Below are 25,587 nucleotides of genomic sequence, written 5' to 3' on the forward strand. Positions count from 1 at the left end.
AGGCTGTGTGAGAGGGAGACAGAGAGGGTGGGGTGTAAGAGAGATTGTAGAACAGCAGATGTCTCAGGAGGATTAGACAGTGTTGGTCCTCAGAGCGGGGGGGGGCATGGACCTGCAGAGGAGAAAGGGATCCACAGGAGACGATGATGAAAGGGGGGTAGGATGACGGAGTGAGGATGGAGATGCCCTCAAAGATCAGCTCTTGTTGCTGAAGGAGGGGCTGTTGTGTGTGTGGTAGAGTAATACCTGTGTGTTCTGCACATAATGATGCCAGGCTGGGGGAGGGGGGGTCTATTCTGTCATGCTTATCTCCTGCTGTCTCTAATGCTGTTACATTACTAACACAGCTTATCAACACAACATATGTCCTTAACTCCCGGACATGTGTGTCGGAGCAGGGTAGAGTGTTCCATAGTGACCTTGACCACAGTCCACCACTCAATACCCACTCTCATATTGATTGTTTTAATGGCTGTGTTAATTAAATAAACGTCTGTTTATGAACTATCAGCAAGCACTTCAAATTGATTTAATGCAAAACAGTTGTAGAAACCTTTAAGAAATGCTAGGACATGGTCAGTAGTGTCCCCTGTTTAATCTGGCTTATTCATTAAACAGTCATTCCCAACGCCTGTATGGCTCCGTATCATGATGCTGGACAGTCCATTAGCCCTCTACTGTCTCTGTCTAGATGCTGTCATTATAGCAGCCTGGTCAGTAAGCTTTATAAAACAGGTCCCAGTTTAACACCCACCCAGAGGCAGTTTCCTCCAGAGCGTGAGTGTATTTTTCCTGGATGTGTTTAGGTTTAAAACAGGCATGTGATTTGTGGAAGTGGGTAGTGGATGGGTGCCAGACGTAGACGTGGAAGTGGGTAGTGGATGGGTAGACGTGGAAGTGGGTAGTGGATGGGTGCCAGACGTAGACGTGGAAGTGGGTAGTGGATGGGTAGACGTGGAAGTGGGTAGTGGATGGGTGCCAGACGTAGAGTGGATGGGTAGACGTGGAAGTGGGTAGTGGATGGGTGGAAGTGGGTAGTGGATGGGTGTGTAGTGAGCTGTGGAAGTGGGTAGTGGATGGGTGCCAGACGTAGTCTCCTTTGGGTAGAAATAAAACATGACTGCATGACTGTTTTCTGCCTGTGCAGTTGTCTGCCGCGGCCACTTGGGTGTGTATGTGAGCTGTGTTGTGGGACTGCACTCTCTCTCGTGCGTGCGTGCGTGCGTGCGTGCGTGAGACTTTCTCAGAAGTGACAAGCGAGACCAGGGGCCATCTGCCGCTAGGTTTACAGTGCAATTAAACTAGTGTGTTTGGGGGAGGGCGACAGGATGAGGGGGAGGGGAAGAACTAAACCTTTAACCCCAGCCAGTTCCCAGTGATAATAATGAGAACCATCTGCCTGAGTACCACAGAATTCTCCCCACACACACATTCCTGGTGAACATCGCAGTTTATTGAGCCTCAGTGTAATAGACGTGTAGACGGTGTGTGTACTACTAGATATATGTAGCCTGCAGCCTAGGCAGTATCTAAACTGGGTCAGCGCCCAACTAGGTTAATGTATCTAATGGGCCACCGGGTCCATGTGACTAGTGATGTCGCTAAGTCTCTGTGTGTGTGTGTGTGTGTGTGTGTGTGTGTGTGTGTGTGTGTGTGTGTGTGTGTGTGTGTGTGTGTGTGTGTGTGTGTGTGTGTGTGTGTGTGTGTGTGTGTGTGTGTGTGTGTGTGTGTGTGAGAGAGACAACTCAGGGGGCGTGCTGTGTCCACTGATCTGTCTATTAAGAGAGAGAGAGACTAAATGTGGATGTGTGTTTTGTGTTGACTCTGTTGTTATAACCATAGAATACTAGAATGACCAGGAACCGTCTTCTAATGGGATAAAGGTCAGGGAGTTGGTCAACCCGGGGGGTTCGCCAGTGCTGTGATATGATATTGAATTGGAAGGAAGAATGTATGTTTGTTAGCTAGCCAGACCGTTTTAGAGGGTTTTTTTTTAATTAAATGCCAAAATGGCAACATTCGATTGAAACAATGGAGTTTAATCGCAACTGTACACTGGCTGAAATCAGTTGATGATAGGACTTCAGTTGTAAATGTAGCAAGTCCTTATATTGTATCATATAATAGCACACAAATATAGACTTCTGTAGTCTGTTTACACATTTTTAGACTATTTATACAGAATAAAAACCTTTTAAACTATTAAACTATAAAATATTTTAGGTTGACAATTCTATTACACCATTTCTGATACATGACACGCCTTTCATTTTCCCGCATAAGTCAAATCAGGATTAATCCTCTAGTGCCATTCATTCCAATTAGACTGGTTTGGATTCCTCCCTGACCAATGTGGCTGCATGTTCACCCCATTCTGGAACGTTGAGGGTTTATGACATAGCCCCTCCAGTAATTGAATAGGATGTCTCTGGTTTATATAAGGTTGTGTATGTAATATTGATTGTGTATCTGTATGTGTGTCCAGAGGGTGATGAGACTGGTATCATGGACGACCTGATGGAGGCGCTGCAGTCTGGGGCTGCCTTCAGGAGGAAGAGAGGACCACGACAAGCTGGTAACAACACACTGTTGCTCTCTCGGTCTCTGTGTCTCTCTGTCTCACTTACACACACTTGGGCGGATACACTCTTTCAGTCCCTGCTTGCTCTCCTGTGTGTCTGCCATCTGTTGTGGGCTGGGGTCCTTCTGACTCAGTTGGGCTTATATCATGTCGCCCCATCAGAACCCCAAATATGAGCTTGTTTCAACTGGACCACCCGTCAGAACCCCAAATATGACTTATATCAACTGTGGATAAAAGCGTCAGAAATGGCAAATATGATTTTATATCAACTGTTGTAGGGCTGGTCAGAACCCCAAATATGACTTTATATCAATTGAACCAGCCAGGGCAGGGCCCCAAATATGACTTTATATCAACTATACTGTAAAATCAGAACCCCAAATATGACTTTATATCAACTGTGTTAACCCCATCAGAACCCCAAATATGATTTTATATCAACCTGGGGCTAGCACCCATCAGAACCCCAAATATGATTTTAAATCATCTGTATTGATTTCCATCAGAACCCCAAATATGATTTTATATCAACTGTCGACCCCATCAGAACCCCAAATATGATTTTATATCAACTGTCTGTTTCACTGGCCAGAACCCCAAATTGATTTTATATCAACTGTCGTGCTAGTGCAGAACCCCAAATATGACTTTATATCAACTGTCGAATCCTTATCAGAACCCCAAAATGATTTATAAACCTAGTGATCATCAGAACCCCAAATATGATTTTATAAATTTCCCATCAGAACCCCAAATATGATTTTATATCAACTGTCGTACCCCATCAGAACCCCAAATATGATTTTATATCAACTGTCGTACCCCATCAGAACCCCAAATATGATTTTATATCAACTGTCGTACCCCGTCAGAACCCCAAATATGACTTTATATCAACTGTCGTACCCCATCAGAACCCCAAATATGATTTTATATCAACTGTCGTACCCCATCAGAACCCCAAATATGATTTTATATCAACTGTCGTACCCCATCAGAACCCCAAATATGATTTTATATCAACTGTCGTACCCCATCAGAACCCCAAATATGATTTTATATCAACTGTCGTACCCCATCAGAACCCCAAATATGATTTTATATCAACTGTCGTACCCCATCAGAACCCCAAATATGATTTTATATCAACTGTCGTACCCCGTCAGAACCCCAAATATGACTTTATATCAACTGTCGTACCCCATCAGAACCCCAAATATGATTTTATATCAACTGTCGTACCCCATCAGAACCCCAAATATGAGCTTGTTTCAACTGTCATACCCCATCAGAACCCTAAATATGAGCTTATATCAACTGTCGTACCCCGTCAGAACCCCAAATATGAGCTTGTTTCAACTGTCATACCCCGTCAGAACCCCAAATATGAGCTTATATCAACTGTCATACCCCGTCAGAACCCCAAATATGAGCTTATATCAACTGTCATACCCCGTCAGAACCCCAAATATGAGCTTGTTTTACTCCAATGTTTGTAAACAATGTAAATGTACACACATTGTATAACCTCAAAGCATGGTTACAACTATCATCTTGATATCATGGATGGTCATTCCTTGCATCCATAGCTCTATGAATTTGAGAGTGGTTACATTTCTCCAGGCCCATTCCTCAGCTTTTTACCGAAACACTGGCGGGTTTACTTCATGAGGATCCTCATTAGCTGCTGCACATGCAGCCGCTACTCTTCATGGGGTCCACATAAAACGTACAAATGCATGACAAAGTACCAAACACTTAGAGAACAACATAAGATATTACATTCTAAATAAAAACTAGAACTAAAATAAGAGTTATATATAGGAAAACACCAGGAGGCAACTAAAATACTATTTACACACTATTATGTTCATATTCTTATATACAGTTAAAGTAGATCTTTAGAGAGAGGAGAGGCGCAGTGATACAATATTTTTTTTAAAGTTAAACTTGCTTGTTGCAATAGCAACCTCTTGTGGTAGAGCATTCCATGATGACATGGCTCTATACACAACTGAGCAACGTGTTAAATCAGTTTTTTGGGGTACAGTGATAGGGTATGCCCTAGTGGGTGTCTGGTGGGGTATGACCAGTGTGTTTGGTCAAATCAAATCAAATGTTATTTGTCACATACATATGGTTAGCAGATGTTAATGCGAGTGTAGCGAAATGCTTGTGCTTCAAGTTCCGACAATGCAGTGATAACCAACAAGTAATCTAACTAACAATTCCAAAACTACTGTCTTATACACAGTGTAAGGGGATAAAGAATATGTACATAAGGATATATAAATGAGTGATGGTACAGGGCAGCATACAGTAGATGGTATCGAGTACAGTATATACATATGAGATGAGTATGTAGACAAAGTAAACAAAGTGACATAGTTAAAGTGGCTAGTGATACATGTATTACATAAGGATGCAGTCGATGATGTAGAGTACAGTATATACATATGCATATGAGATGAATAATGTAGGGTAAGTAGCATTATATAAGGTAGCATTGTTTAAAGTGGTTAGTGATATATTTACATCATTTCCCATCAATTCCCATTATTAAAGTGGCTGGAGTTGGGTCAGTGTCAATGTCAGTGTGTTGGCAGCAGCCACTCAATGTTAGTGGTGGCTGTTTAACAGTCTGATGGCCTTGAGATAGAAGCTGTTTTTCAGTTTCTCGGTCCCAGCTTTGATGCACCTGTACTGACCTCGCCTTCTGGATGATAGCGGGGTGAACAGGCAGTGGCTCGGGTGGTTGATGTCCTTGATGATCTTTATGGCCTTCCTGTAACATCGGGTGGTGTAGGTGTCCTGGAGGGCAGGTAGTTTGCCCCCGCTGCTGCGCCTTCTTCACGACGCTGTCTGTGTGAGTGGACCAATTCAGTTTGTCTGTGATGTGTATGCCGAGGAACTTAAAACTTGCTACCCTCTCCACTACTGTTCCATCAATGTGGATAGGGGGGGTGTTCCCTCTGCTGTTTCCTGAAGTCCACAATCATCTCCTTAGTTTTGTTGACGTTGAGTGTGAGGTTATTTTCCTGACACCACACTCCGAGGGCCCTCACCTCCTCCCTGTAGGCCGTCTCGTCGTTGTTGGTAATCAAGCCTACCACTGTTGTGTCGTCCGCAAACTTGATGATTGAGTTGGAGGCGTGCGTGGCCACGCAGTCGTGGGTGAACAGGGAGTACAGGAGAGGGCTCAGAACGCACCCTTGTGGGGCCCCCCGTGTTGAGGATCAGCGGGGAGGAGATGTTGTTGCCTACCCTCACCACGTGGGGGCGGCCCGTCAGGAAGTCCAGTACCCAGTTGCACAGGGCGGGGTCGAGACCCAGGGTCTCGAGCTTGATGACGAGCTTGGAGGGTACTATGGTGTTGAATGCCGAGCTGTAGTCGATGAACAGCATTCTCACATAGGTATTCCTCTTGTCCAGATGGGTTAGGGCAGTGTGCAGTGTGGTTGAGATTGCATCGTCTGTGGACCTATTTGGGCGGTAAGCAAATTGGAGTGGGTCTAGGGTGTCAGGTAGGGTGGAGGTGATATGGTCCTTGACTGGTCTCGCAAAGCACTTCATGATGACGGAAGTGAGTGCTACGGGGCGGTAGTCGTTTAGCTCAGTTACCTTAGCTTTCTTGGGAACAGGAACAATGGTGGCCCTCTTGAAGCATGTGGGAACAGCAGACTGGTATAGGGATTGATTGAATATGTCCGTAAACACACCGGCCAGCTGGTCTGCGCATGCTCTGAGGGCGCGGCTGGGGATGCCGTCTGGGCCTGCAGCCTTGCGAGGGTTAACACGTTTAAATGTCTTACTCACCTCGGCTGCAGTGCAGGAGAGACCACATGTTTTTGTTGCAGGCCTTGTCAGTGTCACTGTATTGTCCTCAAAGCAGGCAAAAAAGTTATTTAGTCTGCCTGGGAACAAGACATCCTGGTCCGTGACTGGGCTGGGTTTCTTCTTGTAGTCCGTGATTGACTGTAGACCCTGCCACATGCCTCTTGTGTCTGAGCCGTTGAATTGAGATTCTACTTTGTCTCTGTACTGACGCTTAGCTTGTTTGATAGCCTTGCGGAGGGAATAGCTGCACTGTTTGTATTCGGTCATGTTACCTGACACCTTGCCCTGATTAAAAGCAGTGGTTCGCGCTTTCAGTTTCACGCGAATGCTGCCATCAATCCACGGTTTCTGGTTAGGGAATGTTTTTATTGTTGCTATGGGAACGACATCTTCAACGCACGTTCTAATGAACTCGCACACCGAATCAGCGTATTCGTCAATATTGTTATCTGACGCAATACGAAACATCTCCCAGTCCACGTGATGGAAGCAGTCTTGGAGTGTGGAGTCAGCTTGGTCGGACCAGCGTTGGACAGACCTCAGTGTGGGAGCCTCTTGTTTAAGTTTCTGTCTGTAGGCAGGGATCAACCAAATGGAGTCGTGGTCAGCTTTTCCGAAAGGGGGCGGGGCAGGGCCTTATATGCGTCGCGGAATTTAGAGTAACAATGATCAAAGGTTTTACCACCCCTGGTTGCGCAATCGATATGCTGATAAAATTTAGGGGTCTTGTTTTCAAATTAGCTTTGTGAAAATCCCCAGCTACAATGAATGCAGCCTCCGGATAAATGGTTTCCAGTTTGCAAAGAGTTAAATAAAGTTCGTTCAGAGCCATCTGTGTCTGCTTGGGGGGGGGGGTATATACGGCTGTGATTATAATCGAAGAGAATTCTCTTGGTAGATAATGCGGTCTACATTTGATTGTGAGGAATTCTAAATCAGGTGAACAGAAGGATTTGAGTTCCTGTATGTTTCTTTCATCACACCATGTCTCGTTAGTCATGAGGCATACGCCCCCCTGGTGGGGTATGTACAGTGTGTCTGGTGGGGTATGTTTGGTGGGGTATGTACTGTGTGTCTGGTGGGGTATGTACTGTGTGTCTGGTGGGGTATGTACTGTGTGTCTGGTGGGGTATGTACTGTGTGTCTGGTGGGGTATGTACTGTGTGTCTGGTGGGGTATGTACTGTGTGTCTGGTGGGGTATGTACTGTGTGTCTGGTGGGGTATGTACTGTGTGTCTGGTGGGGTATGTACTGTGTGTCTGGTGGGGTATGTACTGTGTGTCTGGTGGGGTATGGTACTGTGTGTCTGGTGGGGTATGGTACGGTGTGTCTGGTGGGGTATGGTACGGTGTGTCTGGTGGGGTATGGGTACGGTGTGTCTGGTGGGGTATGGTACTGTGTGTCTGGTGGGGTTTGTCTGTGTGTCTGGCGGGGTATGTAGTCTGGTGGGGTTTGTACTGTATGTCTGGTGGGGTGTGTACTGTGTGGGGGGTTGTACTGTGTGTCTGGTGGGGTCTTGTACTGTGTGTCTGGCGGGGTTTACTGTACTGTGTCTGTCTGTGTTTGGTGGGGTATGTACTGTGTGTGTCTGGTGGGGTATGTACTGTGTGTCTGGGGTCTGGTCGGGGGGTATGTACTGTGTGTCTGGCGGGGTATGTACTGTGTGTCTGGCGGGGTATGTACTGTGTGTCTGGCTGGGGTATATACTGTGTCTGGTGGGGTATGTACTGTGTGTCGTGTGTCTTGTGGGGTATGTACTGTATGTGGGTGTCTGGTGGGGTATGGGGCTGGTGGGGTAATGTGTGTCTGGTGGGGTATATACTGTGTGTCTGTCTGGTGGGGGGGTATGTACTGTGTGTCTGGCGGGGTTTACTGGTGTCTGGCGGGGTATGTACTGTGTGTCTGATGGGGTCTGGCGGGTATGTACTGTGTGTCTGGTGGTCTGGTATGTACTGTGTCTGGTGGGGTATGTACTGTATGTGGGGTATGTACTGTGGGGTGTCTGGTGGGGTATGTACTGTGTTTGGTGTCTGGTGAAGTATGTGTGTCTGTGTGTACTGTGTGTCTGGTGGGTTATGTACTGTGTCTGGTGGGGTATGTACGTTGTGTCTGGTGTATGTACGGTGTGTCTGGTGAGGTATGTACTGTGTGTCTGATGGTGTATGTACGGTGTGTCTGGTGGGGTGTGTCTGGTGGTGTATGGGGGGAGTGAGTATTGAGTCAGCCACCAATTGTGCAAGTTCTCCCACTTAAAAAGATGAGAGAGGCCTGTAATTTTCATCAAAGGTACACTTCAACTATGACAGACAAAATGAGGAAAAAATCCAGAAAATCACATTGTAGGAGCAAGAGCAAGAAGAAGAGAATAGAGGGAGTGAGATGTTTATTAACATGTAACAGAGCAGAGCAGAGAAAGGAGATAAGAGAGGGATGTTTATTAACATGTAACAGAGCAGGAAGGAGAGAATGTTTATTAACATGAACAGAGGGATGTTTTATTAACATGTAACAGAGCAGGAAGGAGAGAAGAGAGGGATGTAAAAAGAACAGAGCAGGAAGGAGAGAAGAGAGGGATGTTTATTAACATGTAACAGAGCAGGAAAGGAGAGAAGAGAGGGATGTTTATTAACATGTAACAGAGCAGGAAGGAGAGAAGAGAGAGGAGAGTGATGTTTATTAACATGTAACAGAGCAGGAAGAAGAGAAGAGGACATCCAGATGTTTTATTAACATGTAACAGAAGGAGGAAGGAGAGATTAACAGAGAGGGATGTTTATTAACATGTAACAGAGCATGTAACAGAGCAGGGAGAGAAGAGAGGGATGTTTATTAACATGTAACAGAGCAGGAAGGAGAGAAGAGAGGGATGTTTATTAACATGTAACAGAGCAGGAAGGAGAGAAGAGAGGGATGTTTATTAACATGTAACAGAGCAGGAAGGAGAGAAGAGAGGGATGTTTATTAACATGTAACAGAGCAGGAAGGAGAGAAGAGAGGGATGTTTATTAACATGTAACAGAGCAGGAAGGAGAGAAGAGTGATGTTTATTAACATGTAACAGAGCAGGAAGGAGAGAAGAGGAGAGAGTGATGTTTATTAACATGTAACAGAGCAGGAAGGAGAGAAGAGTGATGTTTATTAACATGTAACAGAGCAGGAAGGAGAGAAGAGAGGGATGTTTATTAACATGTAAAGGAGAGAGAGGAGATTAACATGCAGGAAGTTTATTAACATGTAACAGAGCAGGAAGGAGAGAGAGAGATTAACATGTTTATTAACATGTAACAGAGCAGGAAGGAGAGAAGAGAGGGATGTTTATTAACATGTAACAGAGCAGGAAGGAGAGAAGAGAGGGATGTTTATTACCATGTAACAGAGCAGGACGGAGAGGGAGAGTGATGTTTATTAACATGTAACAGAGCAGGAAGGAGAGAGAGAGTTTATTAACATGATGTTTATTAACATGTAACAGAGCAGGAAGGAGAGAAGATTAACATGTAACAGAGCAGGAAGGAGAGAAGAGAGGATGTTTATTAACATGTAACAGAGCAGGAAGGAGATGTTTATTAACATGTAACAGAGCAGGAAGGAGAGAAGAGAGGATGTTTATTAACATGTAACAGAGCAGGAAGGAGAGAATGTTTATTAACAGAGGGATGTTTATTAACATGTAACAGAGCAGGAAGGAGAGAAGAGAGGATGTTTATTAACATGTAACAGAGCAGGAAGGAGAGAGATGTTTATTAACATGTAACAGAGCAGGAAGGAGAGAAGAGAGGGATGTTTATTAACATGTAACAGAGCAGGAAGGAGAGAAGAGAGGATTAACATGTAACAGAGCAGGAAGGAGAGAAGAGAGGGATTTTATTAACATGTAACAGAGCAGGAAGGAGAGAAGAGAGGGATGTTTATTAACATGTAACAGAGCAGGAAGGAGAGAAGAGAGGGATGTTTATTAACATGTAACAGAGCAGGAAGGAGAGAAGAGTGATGTTTATTAACATGTAACAGAGCAGGAAGGAGAGAAGAGAGGGATGTTTATTAACATGTAACAGGAAGGAGAGAAGAGAGGGATGTTTATTAACATGTAACAGAGCAGGAAGGAGAGAAGAGTAGAGGATGTTTATTAACATGTAACAGAGCAGGAAGGAGAGAAGAGAGGGATGTTTATTAACATGTAACAGAGCAGGAAGGAGAGAAGAGAGGATGTTTATTAACATGTAACAGAGCAGGAAGGAGAGAAGAGATGTTTATTAACATGATGTTTATTAACATGTAACAGAGCAGGAAGGAGAGAAGAGTGATGAGAGGGATGTTTATTAACATGTGCAACAGAAGCAGGAAGGAGTTTAGAGCAGGAAGAGAGAAGATGTTTTATTAACATGTAACAGAGCAGGAAGGAGAGAAGAGAGGGATGTTTATTAACATGTAACAGAGCAGGAAGGAAGGAGAGAAGAGAACAGGGATGTTTATTAACATGTAACAGAGCAGGAAGGAGAGAAGAGAGGGATGTTTATTAACATGTAACAGAGCAGGAAGGAGAGAAGAGAGGGATGTTTATTATATTTAAACATGTAACAGAGCAGGACATTAACATGAACAGAGCAGGAAGGAGAGAAGAGAGTGATGTTTATTAACATGTAACAGAGCAGGAAGGAGAGAAGAGAGGATTTTATTAACATGTAACAGAAAGGAGAGAAGAGAGGATGTTTATTAACATGTAACAGAGCAGGAAGGAGAGAAGAGAGGATGTTTATTAACATGTAACAGAGCAGGAAGGAGAGAAGCTGAGTGATGTTTATTCCAACATGTTTATTAACATGTAACAGAGCAGGAAGAGAGCCTTAACATGTAACAGAGCAGGAAGGAGAGAAGAGAGGGATGTTTATTAACATGTAACAGAGCAGGAAGGAGCTCCAGCCAGAGCAGGAAGGAGAGAGTGGTGTTTATTAACATGGAGCAGGAAGGAGAGAAGAGTGATTTTATTACATGTAACAGAGCAGGAAGGAGAGAAGAGAGCTTTATTAACATGCAGAGCAGGTGGAGAGACCTTCCAGTGATGTTTATTAACATGTAACAGAGCAGGAACAGAGAGGAAGGAGAGAAGAGGGATGTTTATTAACATGTAACAGAGCAGGAAGGAGAGAAGAGAGGATGTTTATTAACATGTAACAGAGCAGGAAGGAGAGAAGAGAGGGTGTTTATTAACATGTAACAGAGCAGGAAGGAGAGAAGAGAGGATGTTTATTAACATGTAACAGAGCAGGAAGGAGAGAAGATTTATTATGTTTATTAACATGTAACAGAGCAGGAAGGAGAGAAGAGAGTGATGTTTATTAACATGTAACAGAGCAGGAAGGAGAGAAGAGCCCTTCCATATGTTTATTAACATGTAACAGAGCAGGAAGGAGAGAGAGGTGAGTGATGTTTATTAACATGTAACAGAGCAGGAAGGAGAGAAGGAGGGATGTTTATTAACATGTAACAGAGCAGGAAGGAGAGAAGAGGACCTTTATTAACATGTAACAGAGCAGGAAGGAGAGAAGAGAGGGATGTTTATTAACATGTAACAGAGCTGTTTATTAACATGTAACAGAGCTGAGGAGGAAGAGGGATGTTTATTAACATGTAACAGAGCAGGAAGGAGAGAAGAGAGGGATGTTTATTAACATGTAATTAACAGAGCAGGAAGGAGCTGGGGTGAGGATGTTTATTAACATGTAACAGAGCAGGAAGGAGAGAGAGGGATGTTTATTAACATGTAACAGAGCAGGAAGGAGAGAAGAGAGGGATGTTTATTAACATGAGCTCCAACAGAGCAGGAAGGAGAGAAGAGTGATGTTTATTAACATGTAACAGAGCAGGAAGGAGAGAAGTGGTGATTGAGAGTGATGTTTATTAACATGTAACAGAGCAGGAAGAAGAGAAGAGGTGATGATGTTTATTAACATGTAACAGAGCAGGAAGGAGAGAGTGGTGTTTAGAGAGGGATGTGTTATTAACATGTAACAGAGCAGGAAGGAGAGAAGAGAGGGATGTTTATTAACATGTAACAGAGCAGGAAGGAGAGAAGAGAGGGATGTTTATTAACATGTAACAGAGCAGGAAGGAGAGGGAGAGTGATGTTTATTAACATGTAACAGAGCAGGAAGGAGAGAAGAGGGATGTTTATTAACATGTAACAGAGCAGGACCAGAGAAGAGTTTAGGAGAGGAAGATGTTTATTAACATGTAACAGAGCAGGAAGGAGAGAAGAGAAGGATGTTTATTAACATGTTGATTTTATTAACATGTAACAGAGCAGGAAGGAGAGAAGAGAGGGATGTTTATTAACATGTAACAGAGCAGGAAGGAGAGGGAGAGGGATGTTTATTACCATGTAACAGAGCAGGAAGGAGAGAAGAGGAGTGTTGTTTATTAACATGTAACAGAGCAGGAAGGAAAAGGAGGGATGTTTATTAACATGTAACAGAGCAGGAAGGAGAGAAGAGAGGGATGTTTATTACCATGTAACAGAGCAGGAAGGAGAGAAGAGAGGGATGTTTATTACCATGTAACAGAGCAGGAAGGAGAGAAGAGAAGGAGTGTTGTTTATTAACATGTAACAGAGCAGGAAGGAGAGAAGAGAGGGATGTTTATTAACATGTAACAGAGCAGGACGGAGAGAAGAGAGGGATGTTTATTACCATGTAACAGAGCAGGAAGGAGAGAAGAGAGGGATGTTTATTAACATGTAACAGAGCAGGAAGGAGAGAAGAGAGGGATGTTTATTAACATGTAACAGAGCAGGAAGGAGAGAAGAGAGGGATGTTTATTAACATGTAACAGAGCAGGAAGGAGAGAAGAGAGGGATGTTTATTAACATGTAACAGAGCAGGAAGGAGAGAAGAGAGGGATGTTTATTAACATGGAACAGAGCAGGAAGGAGAGAAGAGAGGGATGTTTATTAACATGTAACAGAGCAGGAAGGAGAGAAGAGAGGGATGTTTATTAACCTGTAACAGAGCAGGAAGGAGAGAAGAGAGGGATGTTTATTAACATGTAATGACTCAGAGGTCGTCTTATAGTGGGCTGGACAAGAAGGAGAGGGAGACACATCCGGTTTCTAATACAGACATTTAAGATGGCTGACATTCTGACAAGCAACCCCCCCCCATACTTTATATTTGACTGTGTTATTATTATGGAGGCGGTTTCTCTCTCATATCCCTCTGTTCTTCCATACTGTTAGATTCCACACACACAGAGCTCCAGCCTCATGCTGAGTGGTGTCAGGACCTTCCATACTGTTAGATTCCACACACACAGAGCTCCAGCCTCATGCTGAGTGGTGTCAGGACCTTCCATACTGTTAGATTCCACACACACAGAGCTCCAGCCTCATGCTGAGTGGTGTCAGGACCTTCCATACTGTTAGATTCCACACACACAGAGCTCCAGCCTCATGCTGAGTGGTGTCAGGACCTTCCATACTGTTAGATTCCACACACACAGAGCTCCAGCCTCATGCTGAGTGGTGTCAGGACCTTCCATACTGTTAGATTCCACACACACAGAGCTCCAGCCTCATGCTGAGTGGTGTCAGGACCTTCCATACTGTTAGATTCCACACACACAGAGCTCCAGCCTCATGCTGAGTGGTGTCAGGACCTTCCATACTGTTAGATTCCACACACACAGAGCTCCAGCCTCATGCTGAGTGGTGTCAGAACTGTCTGTTTCCAACGAGAGCTACGATGCTGAGAGGAGACAGACTGGGGAGACTGACCTCTAACCCCTGACCTGTGACTCAGCAGCTCTGTCTGCCTGGTTGTCTCTAGGGGAGAGGGGCAGCAGCTGCCCTCACTCTGTCTACACTGCTCTTTTTAAGCAAGGCCAACACACACACACTGCATACCAACACACACACTGCATACCAACACACACACTGCATACCAACACACACACTGCATACCAACACACACACTGCATACCAACACACACACTGCATACCAACACACACACACACTGCATACCAACACACACACACACTGCATACCAACACACACACTGCATACCAACACACACACTGCATACCAACACACACACACACACTGCATACCAACACACACACTGCATACCAACACACACAATGCATACCAGCAGACATATGCTCAAATACCAATACTGATACAAATATATACACACACATACACCCACACTTCAACACATAGTAACACACTTTATATAGTCTCACACAGTCTAAGATTAGGCACTCATTCTGAATGGTTAAGATTAGGCACTGGTTCTGAATGGTTAAGATTAGACACTCATTCTGAATGGTTAAGATTAGACACTCATTCTGAATGGTTAAGATTAGGCACTCATTCTGAATGGTTAAGATTAGGCACTCATTCTGAATGGTTAAGATTAGGCACTCATTCTGAATGGTTAAGATTAGACACTCGTTCTGAATGGTTAACATTAGGCACTCATTCTGAATGGTTAAGATTAGACACTCATTCTGAATGGTTAAGATTAGGCACTCATTCTGAATGGTTAAGATTAGGCACTCATTCTGAATGGTTAAGATTAGGCACTCATTCTGAATGGTTAAGATTAGGCACTCATTCTGAATGGTTAAGATTAGGCACTCATTCTGAATGGTTAAGATTAGGCACTCATTCTGAATGGTTAAGATTAGGCACTCATTCTGAATGGTTAAGATTAGGCACTCATTCTGGATGGTTAAGATTAGGCACTCATTCTGAATGGTTAAGATTAGGCACTGGTTCTGAATGGTTAAGATTAGACACTCATTCTGGATGGTTAAGATTAGGCACTGGTTCTGAATGGTTAAGATTAGGCACTCATTCTGAATGGTTAAGATTAGGCACTGGTTCTGGATGGTTAAGATTAGACACTCATTCTGGATGGTTAAGATTAGGCACTCATTCTGAATGGTTAAGATTAGGCACTCATTCTGAATGGTTAAGATTAGGCACTGGTTCTGAATGGTTAAGATTAGACACTCATTCTGGATGGTTAAGATTAGGCACTCATTCTGAATGGTTAAGATTAGGCACTCATTCTGAATGGTTAAGATTAGGCACTCATTCTGAATGGTTAACATTAGGCACTCATTCTGAATGGTTAAGATTAGGCACTCATTCTGATGGTTAACATAAGGGTTACGGTTTAGGATAGTGGTAAAATAAAAAATGACCTCCACTACTGAGATTGAACACACAACCTTCTGACCCAGAGTCAGGGATTACCTGTCCACAAAGCCCTAGCAAACCCAAGCCTGCTGATGGTAATATCACGCACTGTTGCCCCTAGTGGCTGGTGTTGACGCCATTTCTCAACGTCCTCAGGACATGGATAGATGTCCAATTTTGACAAAAATCTTGAACCACTGGCTATTCCCCTCTGTCATGTGATGGTGTTTAAAAGAATGGTGACATCACAAAGAGGCATCGCGAACATCACTATAGACCCATCTGCTAGGTCATAACACCACCCTAAAGCACCAATCACAAAAGATTACGAATAACAAAGCACCAATCACAATAGATGGACACATATAAAGAGCCAGTCACAATATACACACTCACTCCTCAGCAGGCCTGCCCTTTAACAGGGGGGTGACCCTAATAAAGACCTTCCCTCATCACCGTAGGGCTCCCTGTACACCTCAACAATACACACGCTTTCCAAAAGTTACTGACCAACAAAACCCATTCTGACTAGACAAGTTAGAACCCCTTCTCTGGTTAAGATCTCACTCTCTCTCAACACACACACACACACACACACACACAATACACACACACACACACACACAGATTGACACACACACACACACTGACACACACACACACACACACACAACACACACACACACACACACACACACTGCCCTTTCTGCTTTGAGAGCAGTTGTCACAAATGGTTTGTTATGGGAATAAGTGTATTGCCTGTCTTGCCTGAGGAGGGCGATGGAGCTTCTATAACCAGACGCACTGTCTGCTGCTCCAGTTGGGAGCTTCTATAACCAGACACACTGTCTGCTGCTCCAGTTGGGAGCTTCTATAACCAGACACACTGTCTGCTGCTCCAGTTGGGAGCTTCTATAACCAGACGCACTGTCTGCTGCTCCAGTTGGGAGCTTCTATAACCAGACACACTGTCTGCTGCTCCAGTTGGGAGCTTCTATAACCTGACGCACTGTCTGCTGCTCCAGCTGGGAGTTTCTATAACCAGACACACTGTCTGCTGCTCCATTTGGGAGCTTCTATAACCAGACACACTGTCTGCTGCTCCAACTGGGAGCTTCTATAACCAGACACACTGTCTGCTGCTCCAGTTGGGAGCTTCTATAACCAGACACACTGTCTGCTGCTCCAACTGGGAGCTTCTATAACCAGACACACTGTCTGCTGCTCCAGTTGGGAGCTTCTATAACCAGACACACTGTCTGCTGCTCCAGTTGGGAGCTTCTATAACCAGACACACTGTCTGCTGCTCCAACTGGGAGCTTCTATAACCAGACACACTGTCTGCTGCTCCAGTTGGGAGCTTCTATAACCAGACACACTGTCTGCTGCTCCAGTTGGGAGCTTCTATAACCAGACACACTGTCTGCTGCTCCAGTTGGGAGCTTCTATAACCAGACACACTGTCTGCTGCTCCTCTCTACACAGCCACATGACTATAGACCTCTACACAGACACATGACTATAGACCTCTACACAGACACATGACTATAGACCTCTACACAGACACATGACTATAGACCTCTACACAGACACATGACTATAGACCTCTACACAGACACATGACTATAGACCTCTACACAGACACATGACTATAGACCTCTACACAGACACATGACTATAGACCTCTACACAGACACATGACTATAGACCTCTACACAGACACATGACTATAGACCTCTACACAGACACATGACTATAGACGTCTACACAGACACATGACTGTAGACCTCTACACATACACATGACTGTAGACCTCTACACAGACACATGACTGTAGACCTCTACACAGACACATGACTATAGACCTCTACACAGACACATGACTATAGACCTCTACACAGACACATGACTATAGACCTCTACACAGACACATGACGATAGACCTCTACACAGACACATGACGATAGACCTCTACACAGACACATGACTATAGACCTCTACACAGACACATGACTATAGACCTCTACACAGACACATGACGATAGACCGCTACACAGACACATGACTATAGACCTCTACACAGACACATGACTATAGACCTCTACACAGACACATGACTATAGACCTCTACACAGACACATGACTATAGACCTCTACACAGACACATGACTATAGACCTCTACACAGACACATGACTATAGACGTCTACACAGACACATGACTATAGACCTCTACACAGACACATGACTATAGACCTCTACACAGACACATGACTATAGACCTCTACACAGACACATGACTATAGACCTCTACACAGACACATGACGATAGACCGCTACACAGACACATGACTATAGACCTCTACACAGACACATGACTATAGACCTCTACACAGACACATGACTATAGACCTCTACACAGACACATGACTATAGACCTCTACACAGACACATGACTATAGACCTCTACACAGACACATGACTATAGACCTCTACACAGACACATGACTATAGACCTCTACACAGACACATGACTATAGACCTCTACACAGACACATGACTATAGACCTCTACACAGACACATGACTATAGACCTCTACACAGACACATGACTATAGACCTCTACACAGACACATGACTATAGACCTCTACACAGACACAAACATGAAAACTCTCACTGGCACAATAAGTGACTTTCCCCATCTGTCAGTAATTATGAAGACTCCCATAGTGTGTAATGTGTCGCAGATGATCTTTAAACCACTCTGCGTCCCTATCTCCCCTCTCACGCACACACACACTCACTCAGGAACACACTCTCTCTCACACACACACATACACACAGAGTTATAAGCAAAATTGAACACAGGCATGATGTTTTTGAGGCATTGTGCTGGGTTCTTGTCTAGACATCTCATTTCCTGGTGGGAAGAGAACTCTTCAGTCCCAGAACCAAACTCCCCTCTCAGCTCTGACTGGAGAACCAGTTACGATAGCACCAGGAGCTAGTTACGAAAGCACCAGGAGCTGGGTACGATAGCACCAGGAGCTGGTTACGATAGCACCAGGAGCTGGTTACGATAGCACCAGGAGCTGGTTACGATAGCACCAGGAGCTGGTTACGATAGCACCAGGAGCTAGTTACGAAAGCACCAGGAGCTGGTTACGATAGCACCAGGAGCTGGTTACGATAGCACCAGGAGCTGGTTACGATAGCACCAGGAGCTAGTTACGAAAGCACCAGGAGCTGGGTACGATAGCACCAGGAGCTGGTTACGATAGCACCAGGAGCTGGTTACGATAGCACCTGGAGCTGGTTACGATAGCACCAGGAGCTAGTTACGATACCACCAGGAGCTAGTTACGAAAGCACCAGGAGCTAGTTACGAAAGCACCAGGAGCTAGTTACGATAGCACCAGGAGCTAGTTACGATAGCACCAGGAGCTAGTTACGAAAGCACCAGGAGCTAGTTACGATAGCACCAGGAGCTGGTTACGATAGCACCAGGAGCTGGTTACGATAGCACCAGGAGCTGGTTACGATAGCACCAGGAGCTGGTTACGATAGCACCAGGAGCTAGTTACCACCAGGAGCTGGTTACGATGGCACCAGGAGCTGGTTACGATAGCACCAGGAGCTGGTTACGATAGCACCAGGAGCTAGTTACGAAAGCACCAGGAGCTGGGTACGATAGCACCAGGAGCTGGTTACGATAGCACCAGGAGCTGGTTACGATAGCACCTGGAGCTGGTTACGATAGCACCAGGAGCTAGTTACGATACCACCAGGAGCTAGTTACGAAAGCACCAGGAGCTAGTTACGAAAGCACCAGGAGCTAGTTACGATAGCACCAGGAGCTAGTTACGATAGCACCAGGAGCTAGTTACGAAAGCACCAGGAGCTAGTTACGATAGCACCAGGAGCTGGTTACGATAGCACCAGGAGCTGGTTACGATAGCACCAGGAGCTGGTTACGATAGCACCAGGAGCTGGTTACGATAGCACCAGGAGCTGGTTACGATAGCACCAGGAGCTGGTTACGATAGCACCTGGAGCTGGTTACGATAGCACCAGGAGCTGGTTACGATAGCACCAGGAGCTGGTTACGATAGCACCAGGAGCTGGTTACGATAGCACCAGGAGCTAGCTACGATAGTACCAGGACCTGGTTACGATAGTACCAGGACCTGGTTACGATAGCACCAGGACCTGGTTACGATAGCACCAGGAGCTGGTTACGATAGCACCAGGAGCTAGCTACGATAGTACCAGGACCTGGTTACGATAGTACCAGGACCTGGTTACGATAGCACCAGGAGCTGGTTACGATAGCAGTTGAGGTTACTATCAGCACAGATGGGCTTTGCCCTGATCAGTCAGGAATTGATCTGCTCTTCTAACCAACATCATCCTCTATTTCGTTCAAAACAACCAGTGTCCTCTCCCTGATTCGCCGACCCCCAAACCAGTGTCCTCTCCCTGATTCGCCGACCCCCAAACCAGTGTCCTCTCCCTGATTCGCCGACCCCCAAACTAGTGCCCTCTCCCTGATTCGCCGACCCCCGAACCAGTGTCCTCTCCTTGATTCGCCGACCCCCGAACCAGTGTCCTCTCCCTGATTCGCCGACCCCCGAACCAGTGTCCTCTCCCTGATTCGCCGACCCCCGAACCAGTGTCCTCTCCTTGATTCGCCGACCCCCAAACCAGTGTCCTCTCCCTGATTCTTTGATTAGTGGTTTAGTCTTTAATCTGACCTCTCTCTCCCTAGCTCACTGTGGTTCTAATCATCAACCCCTTTCTTTCCTCTTTCTGTTCTCTCTCTCCTGAGGGAGAGGAGTGGTGCAGAATTGACAGCCTTTGAAATTTCTCCTCATGTTGGGTCTCTGGGACTGGCTCTGATCTGTACTTCTCTCACTCTATCAGAGTCATTTGCATAATGTCTAAATAGTGTGTGTGTGACTGTGAAATCTCTCTGTTCTGAACACCCTGGGGTGGATGCTACTTTAAAGGCCTGGCTGCCTGTTTTCGTCAGCGTTGATGAAGTTCTGTGAAGCCGAGTACTGATCAAGTGAAACGGACTGAATTACATAACCGCTAATGTATCTCACCATCTTCCTCTGACTGATCCCTCTCTCCTCCTCTTCCTCCCCAGACTCACAGCTAGTGCTGGAGACCTGCTCGTGTGTGTGTGTGTGTGTGTGTGTGTGTGTGTGTGTGTGTGTGTGTGTGTGTGTGTGTGTGTGTGTGTGTGTGTGTGTGTGTGTGTGTGTGTGTGTGTGTGTGTGTGTGTGTGTGTGTGTGTGTGTGTGTGTGTGTCCAGAGTCTTACTACCAGGTCAACTCCAGAATACACTACTGCATCTCACTGACTGCTCTAAACTCTCTCACACACACACACCTACATCCAACTGTGTGTGTTCTCGGTCACATTTTGTGTATGTGTGATACAAACACACAGTTCTTTTGCAGCAGTTCTTGAGGAGTAATTGTACTCATTTCTCAGACACACACTCACAATCCCCGTCTGATCTATATAGTTCAACATGGCCACTGCGGCACAGCTGTCCACCCACGCAGGAGGGAGGGAGGGAGGGAGGGAGGGAGGGAGAAAAATTCAGGATTGTTGAGATAAAACAAGTATAATGATAAAAACGACATAACGTCCCGTCCGCAGGGCACAATTTCTCGCTCATCTCTCCCCTTTCTCTCATCTTCCTACTACAGGCATTATCCTTCCATCCCTCTACATTTCTCTGTGTCAGCAGGATCATGTAGAGCGCTAGTAATCTGACACATAGTGAAGGGTTCGGTACACACACAGACTAATCTTCACTCACATTAACACCACTGCTGTGTACATGTGTGTACACGTTTACTATACTTGTGAGTACCAAAAGTCCTGGCAAGAATTAAAGCAACTAAAATTCAGAGAACTGAGGATATTTTGAACAGTCCTCACTTGTAAAAAGGCTATTTTAGGCTTACGGGTTAGTTTTCTGGTTAGGGAATAAAGGATTCTGAATGGGGATCAATTGTTTGTCCTAAAAAAGTCCTCACAGTTCTAGTAAGACATACAGTTGAAGTAGGAAGTTTACATACATTTATGTTGGAGTCATTAAAACTCATTTTTCAAGTCGTTTAGGACATCTACTTTGTGAATGACACAAGTAATTTTTCCAACAATTGTTTACAGAAAGATTATTTCACTTATAATTCACTGTAACAATTTCAGTGGGTTAAAAGTTTACATACACTAGGTTGACTGTGCCTTTAAACAGCTTGGAAAATTCCAGAAAATGATGGTGTGGCTTTATAAGCTTCTGATATGCTAGTCAATTGGAAGTGTACCTGTGGATGTATTTCAAGGCCTACCTTCAAACTCTGTGCCTCTTTGCTTGACATCATGGGAAAATCAAAAGAAATCGGCCAAGACCTCAGAAAAAGAATTGTAGACCTCCACAAGTCTGGTTCATCCTTGGGAGCAATTTCCACATGCCTGTAGGTACCACATTCATCTGTACAAGCAATAGTACACAAGTATAAACACCATGGGACCACGCAGCCGTCATACCACTCAGGAAGGAGACGTGTTCTGTCTCCTAGAGATGAATGTACTTTGGTGCGAGAAGTGCAAATCAATCCCAGATCAACAGCAAAGGACCTTGTGAAGATGCTGGAGGAAATGGGTACAAAAGTATCTATGTCCACAGTAAATATCACAGTATATCTATATCCACAGTCCTATACCGACATAACCTGAAAGGCCGCTCAGCAAGGAAGAAGCCACTGCTCCAAAACCGCCATAAAAAAGCCAGACTACGGTTTGCAACTACACATGGAGACAAAGATCGTAACTATTGGAGAAATGTCCTCTGGTCTGATGAAACAAAAATAGAAGTGTTTGGCCATAATGACCATTGTTATGTTTGGAGGAAAAAGGGGGAGGCTTGCAAGCCGAAGAACACCTTCCCAACCGTGAAGCACAGGGGTGGCAGCATCATGTTGTGGGGGTGCTTTGCTGCAGGAGGACTGGTGCACGTCACAAAATAGATGGCATCATGAGGATGGAAAATACGGTGGAAATCTTGAAGCAACATCTCAAGACATCAGTCAGGAAGTTAAAGAAAGCTTGGTCGCAAATGAGTCTTCAAATGACCCCAAGCATACTTTCAAGGTTGTGGCAAAATGGCTTAAGGACAACAAAGTCAAGGTAATGGAGTGGTCATCACAAAGCCCTGACCTCATTCCTATAGAGCATTTGTGGGCAGAACTGAAAAGTGTGTGCGACCAAGGAGGCCTACAAACCTGACTTAGTTACACCAGCTCTGTCAGGAGGAATGGGCCAAAATTCACCCAACTTATTGTGGGAAGCTTGTGGAAGGCTACCCGAAACGTTTGACCCAAGTTAAACAATTTAAAGGCAATGCTACCAAATACTAATTGAGTATGTCTGTAAACTTCTGACCCACTGAGAATGTGATGAAAGAAATAAAAGCTGAAATAAATCATTCTCTCTACTATTATTTTTACAAGGATTAACTGTCAGGAATTGTGAAAAACGGAGTTTAAATATAGTTGGCCAAGGTGTATGTAAACTTTCGACTTCAACTGTAGTTGTGTTCTGTGCGCGTTACCAGTGAATACAGGCTTGTTTACTCACGTGTGGGTCCTGTTGACCAGTATCAACAGATGGTATATTCCTTCAGACAGCCCGCCTGGGGGGAGTCAGTCTCTCTCTGCCAGCTGCATCCCAAATGGCACCTTATTCCCTACATAGTGCACTACTTTTGATAAGATCCCTATGGAGTCTTGTCAAAAAAGTAGTGCACTACATAAGGAATAGAGTGCCGCAGTCTGGTTGTTTGCAGTGAGACGTTTGGTTTGCTAGTCTTTAACCTGTACTGAACTGACCCCCGTCTCCACTGTCCCTCTGAGCTTGTCTGGTAACACAATATGACCAATCCCTGAAATGACCTGTCTGACCTCTCTCTCGTTCTCTCACTTTCTATTTTTCACAGCCAACCGGAGAGCTGGTCATGCAGTGACGAACATCTTGGCCAAAGAGTTGATGCAGGAGGACACCACACCCCGCTTCAGCAAACCACCCAATAAGAAGACCAAGATGGCGCAGATGGAGGAGCCTAGCATAGAGGGGGCGGGGTCACTAGAGGACCTCTTAGAGGACAGTCTATCACGGTCCAATTAAAGGAGATGGGTGGAAGTTTGCCCTTAGCCACAGATCTAGGATAAGCTCGTCTTACTCATATCCTAATCTTAACCATAGAGAAATATAGAAACTGTTCTTCAATCAGTGTCTAAGGGCAACTTCATCCCCTGCCAGTTGAAGGAGGAGTCTGTGCCCATTGTCCTCATGGGACCACCGGATTGGACATGCTGGGACTGAAGGAGCCAATGGGTGAGGGCGGGGCTCTCACCATGACACAGTCCCAGGGTTTTCCACGCTGAGGGACGACTCTTGCTTTGCCATATAAACATATCCCTGTTCAAGCATCAGCATCTGCACACATTCTCTCACACACACATCTACTGCACTCTGTCTATATTTCTCTCACACACACACACACAATCTATCGGTCTACTTTCCTCTGTCTGAAGTGCATTGTGAGAATCCAAAGACTCTTTCTCAGGAGGAGAGGTCCTACATTTTCCCCGGGGGATGGTGGGGATGTCCTGCTGTATGGAAGCCCTGGGTGGTTTTTGGAACACTTCTTTTCCCACGTGGTTTGATTTAAAGCCTATTCAATGTTGCTCTTTAATTGTCAAATATACTGTATGCTAATGTTGTGCTGTATACTGTATGTTTATAAAAGAAACAGGTGCCAACCAATACAATTCCAAGCTTCACATTTCAGCTGTCGTGTTGTCCAATAGGGTTAGGGTGGACCAAACAAAAACCTTCTACCTTAAAGTGTGTGTCTGTCTCTCTTTCTGTGTGTCTGTCTGTCTGTTTGTCTCTGTCTGTGTCTCTCCCTCTCGCTCTCTCTCTGTGTTTCTTGTGGCTTTTCTCGTGGCCTTTCTGGTGGGCTTTCTCATGGGCTTTCTCATGGGCTTTCTCATGGGCTTTCTTATGGGCTTTCTTGTGGCCTTTCTCATGGGCTTTCTCATGGGCTTTCTCTCGTGGCCTTTCTCATGGGCTATCTCATGGGCTTTCTCATGTAAGTTGCTTTGGATAAAAGCACCTGCTAAATGGCATATTATACATTATTATTAAAAGCGAAGTGTGTGTGTGTGTGTGTGTGTGTGTGTGTGTGTGTGTGTGTGTGTGTGTGTGTGTGTGTGTGTGTGTGTGTGTGTGTGTGTGTGTGTGTGTGTGTGTGTGTGTGTGTGTGTGTGTGTGTGTGTGTGTGTGTGTGTGTGTGTGTGTGTGTAATGGGGGTTGTTTGTGCATTTCTGTAGTGTGTGTGTGTCCAGTTTGTGCATGGGTATGTTCTGTCCGCTACTACCTCTGTCTGCTGTCAGCATAACTGCTAGATTTCATAAACAGAGCTGTGTTCTTTCTGCTGAGGTTACTGGAGGACCTGCCCAAAAACTGCTGAGATGTGTATGTGTGTCCCAGTGTGTGTGTTTTGCCCTTTTAGACAGCAGCACCTGTTGCTTAATGTCTGGACTTGCTTTTCTCTATTCCGTAGCCATCAGCAAATGTTGCTGCCGCAACGCTAGAATTGTGAGGAGTAGTTCTGTCACCTGCCTCATGCAATAACCAATCCCTATACAAATATAACACATCCCTACCGCTGGTCTCAAGTCGGTCTCAAGCGGTTTGAACATCTGCATGTTCAAACCGCTGTGGTTTCCATAAGTACTGATCAGTTTGTACTGCAGAGACAAGCACAAGTTGTTTAAGGGCTGTTACCAAGACAACATGTTGTTGTTGTCGAGCTGAGAGATGAGTTCATGGTAATTGTTGATTCCTACAAAGGTATTAAAAGGACCAACGTTACCACAA

At 45.0% G+C, this 25,587-nt stretch overlaps 1 protein-coding gene across 1 annotated transcript in view; it reads left to right on the forward strand.

The window, feature by feature from the left end:
* The window catches only part of LOC124010595 (protein diaphanous homolog 1-like), a 195,305-nt gene extending 170,391 nt beyond the window's left edge, over positions 1–24,914 (forward strand). Inside the window, 2 exon segments of the mRNA XM_046323243.1 lie at positions 2,486–2,575; positions 23,639–24,914. Of these exon segments, the coding sequence (XP_046179199.1) occupies positions 2,486–2,575; positions 23,639–23,826 (278 nt within the window). The 3' untranslated portion in view covers positions 23,827–24,914.
* Positions 24,915–25,587: the final 673 nt, after the last annotated feature.

The sequence above is a fragment of the Oncorhynchus gorbuscha genome, linkage group LG23, assembly GCF_021184085.1.
Source record: "Oncorhynchus gorbuscha isolate QuinsamMale2020 ecotype Even-year linkage group LG23, OgorEven_v1.0, whole genome shotgun sequence".
Taxonomy (NCBI): domain Eukaryota; kingdom Metazoa; phylum Chordata; class Actinopteri; order Salmoniformes; family Salmonidae; genus Oncorhynchus; species Oncorhynchus gorbuscha.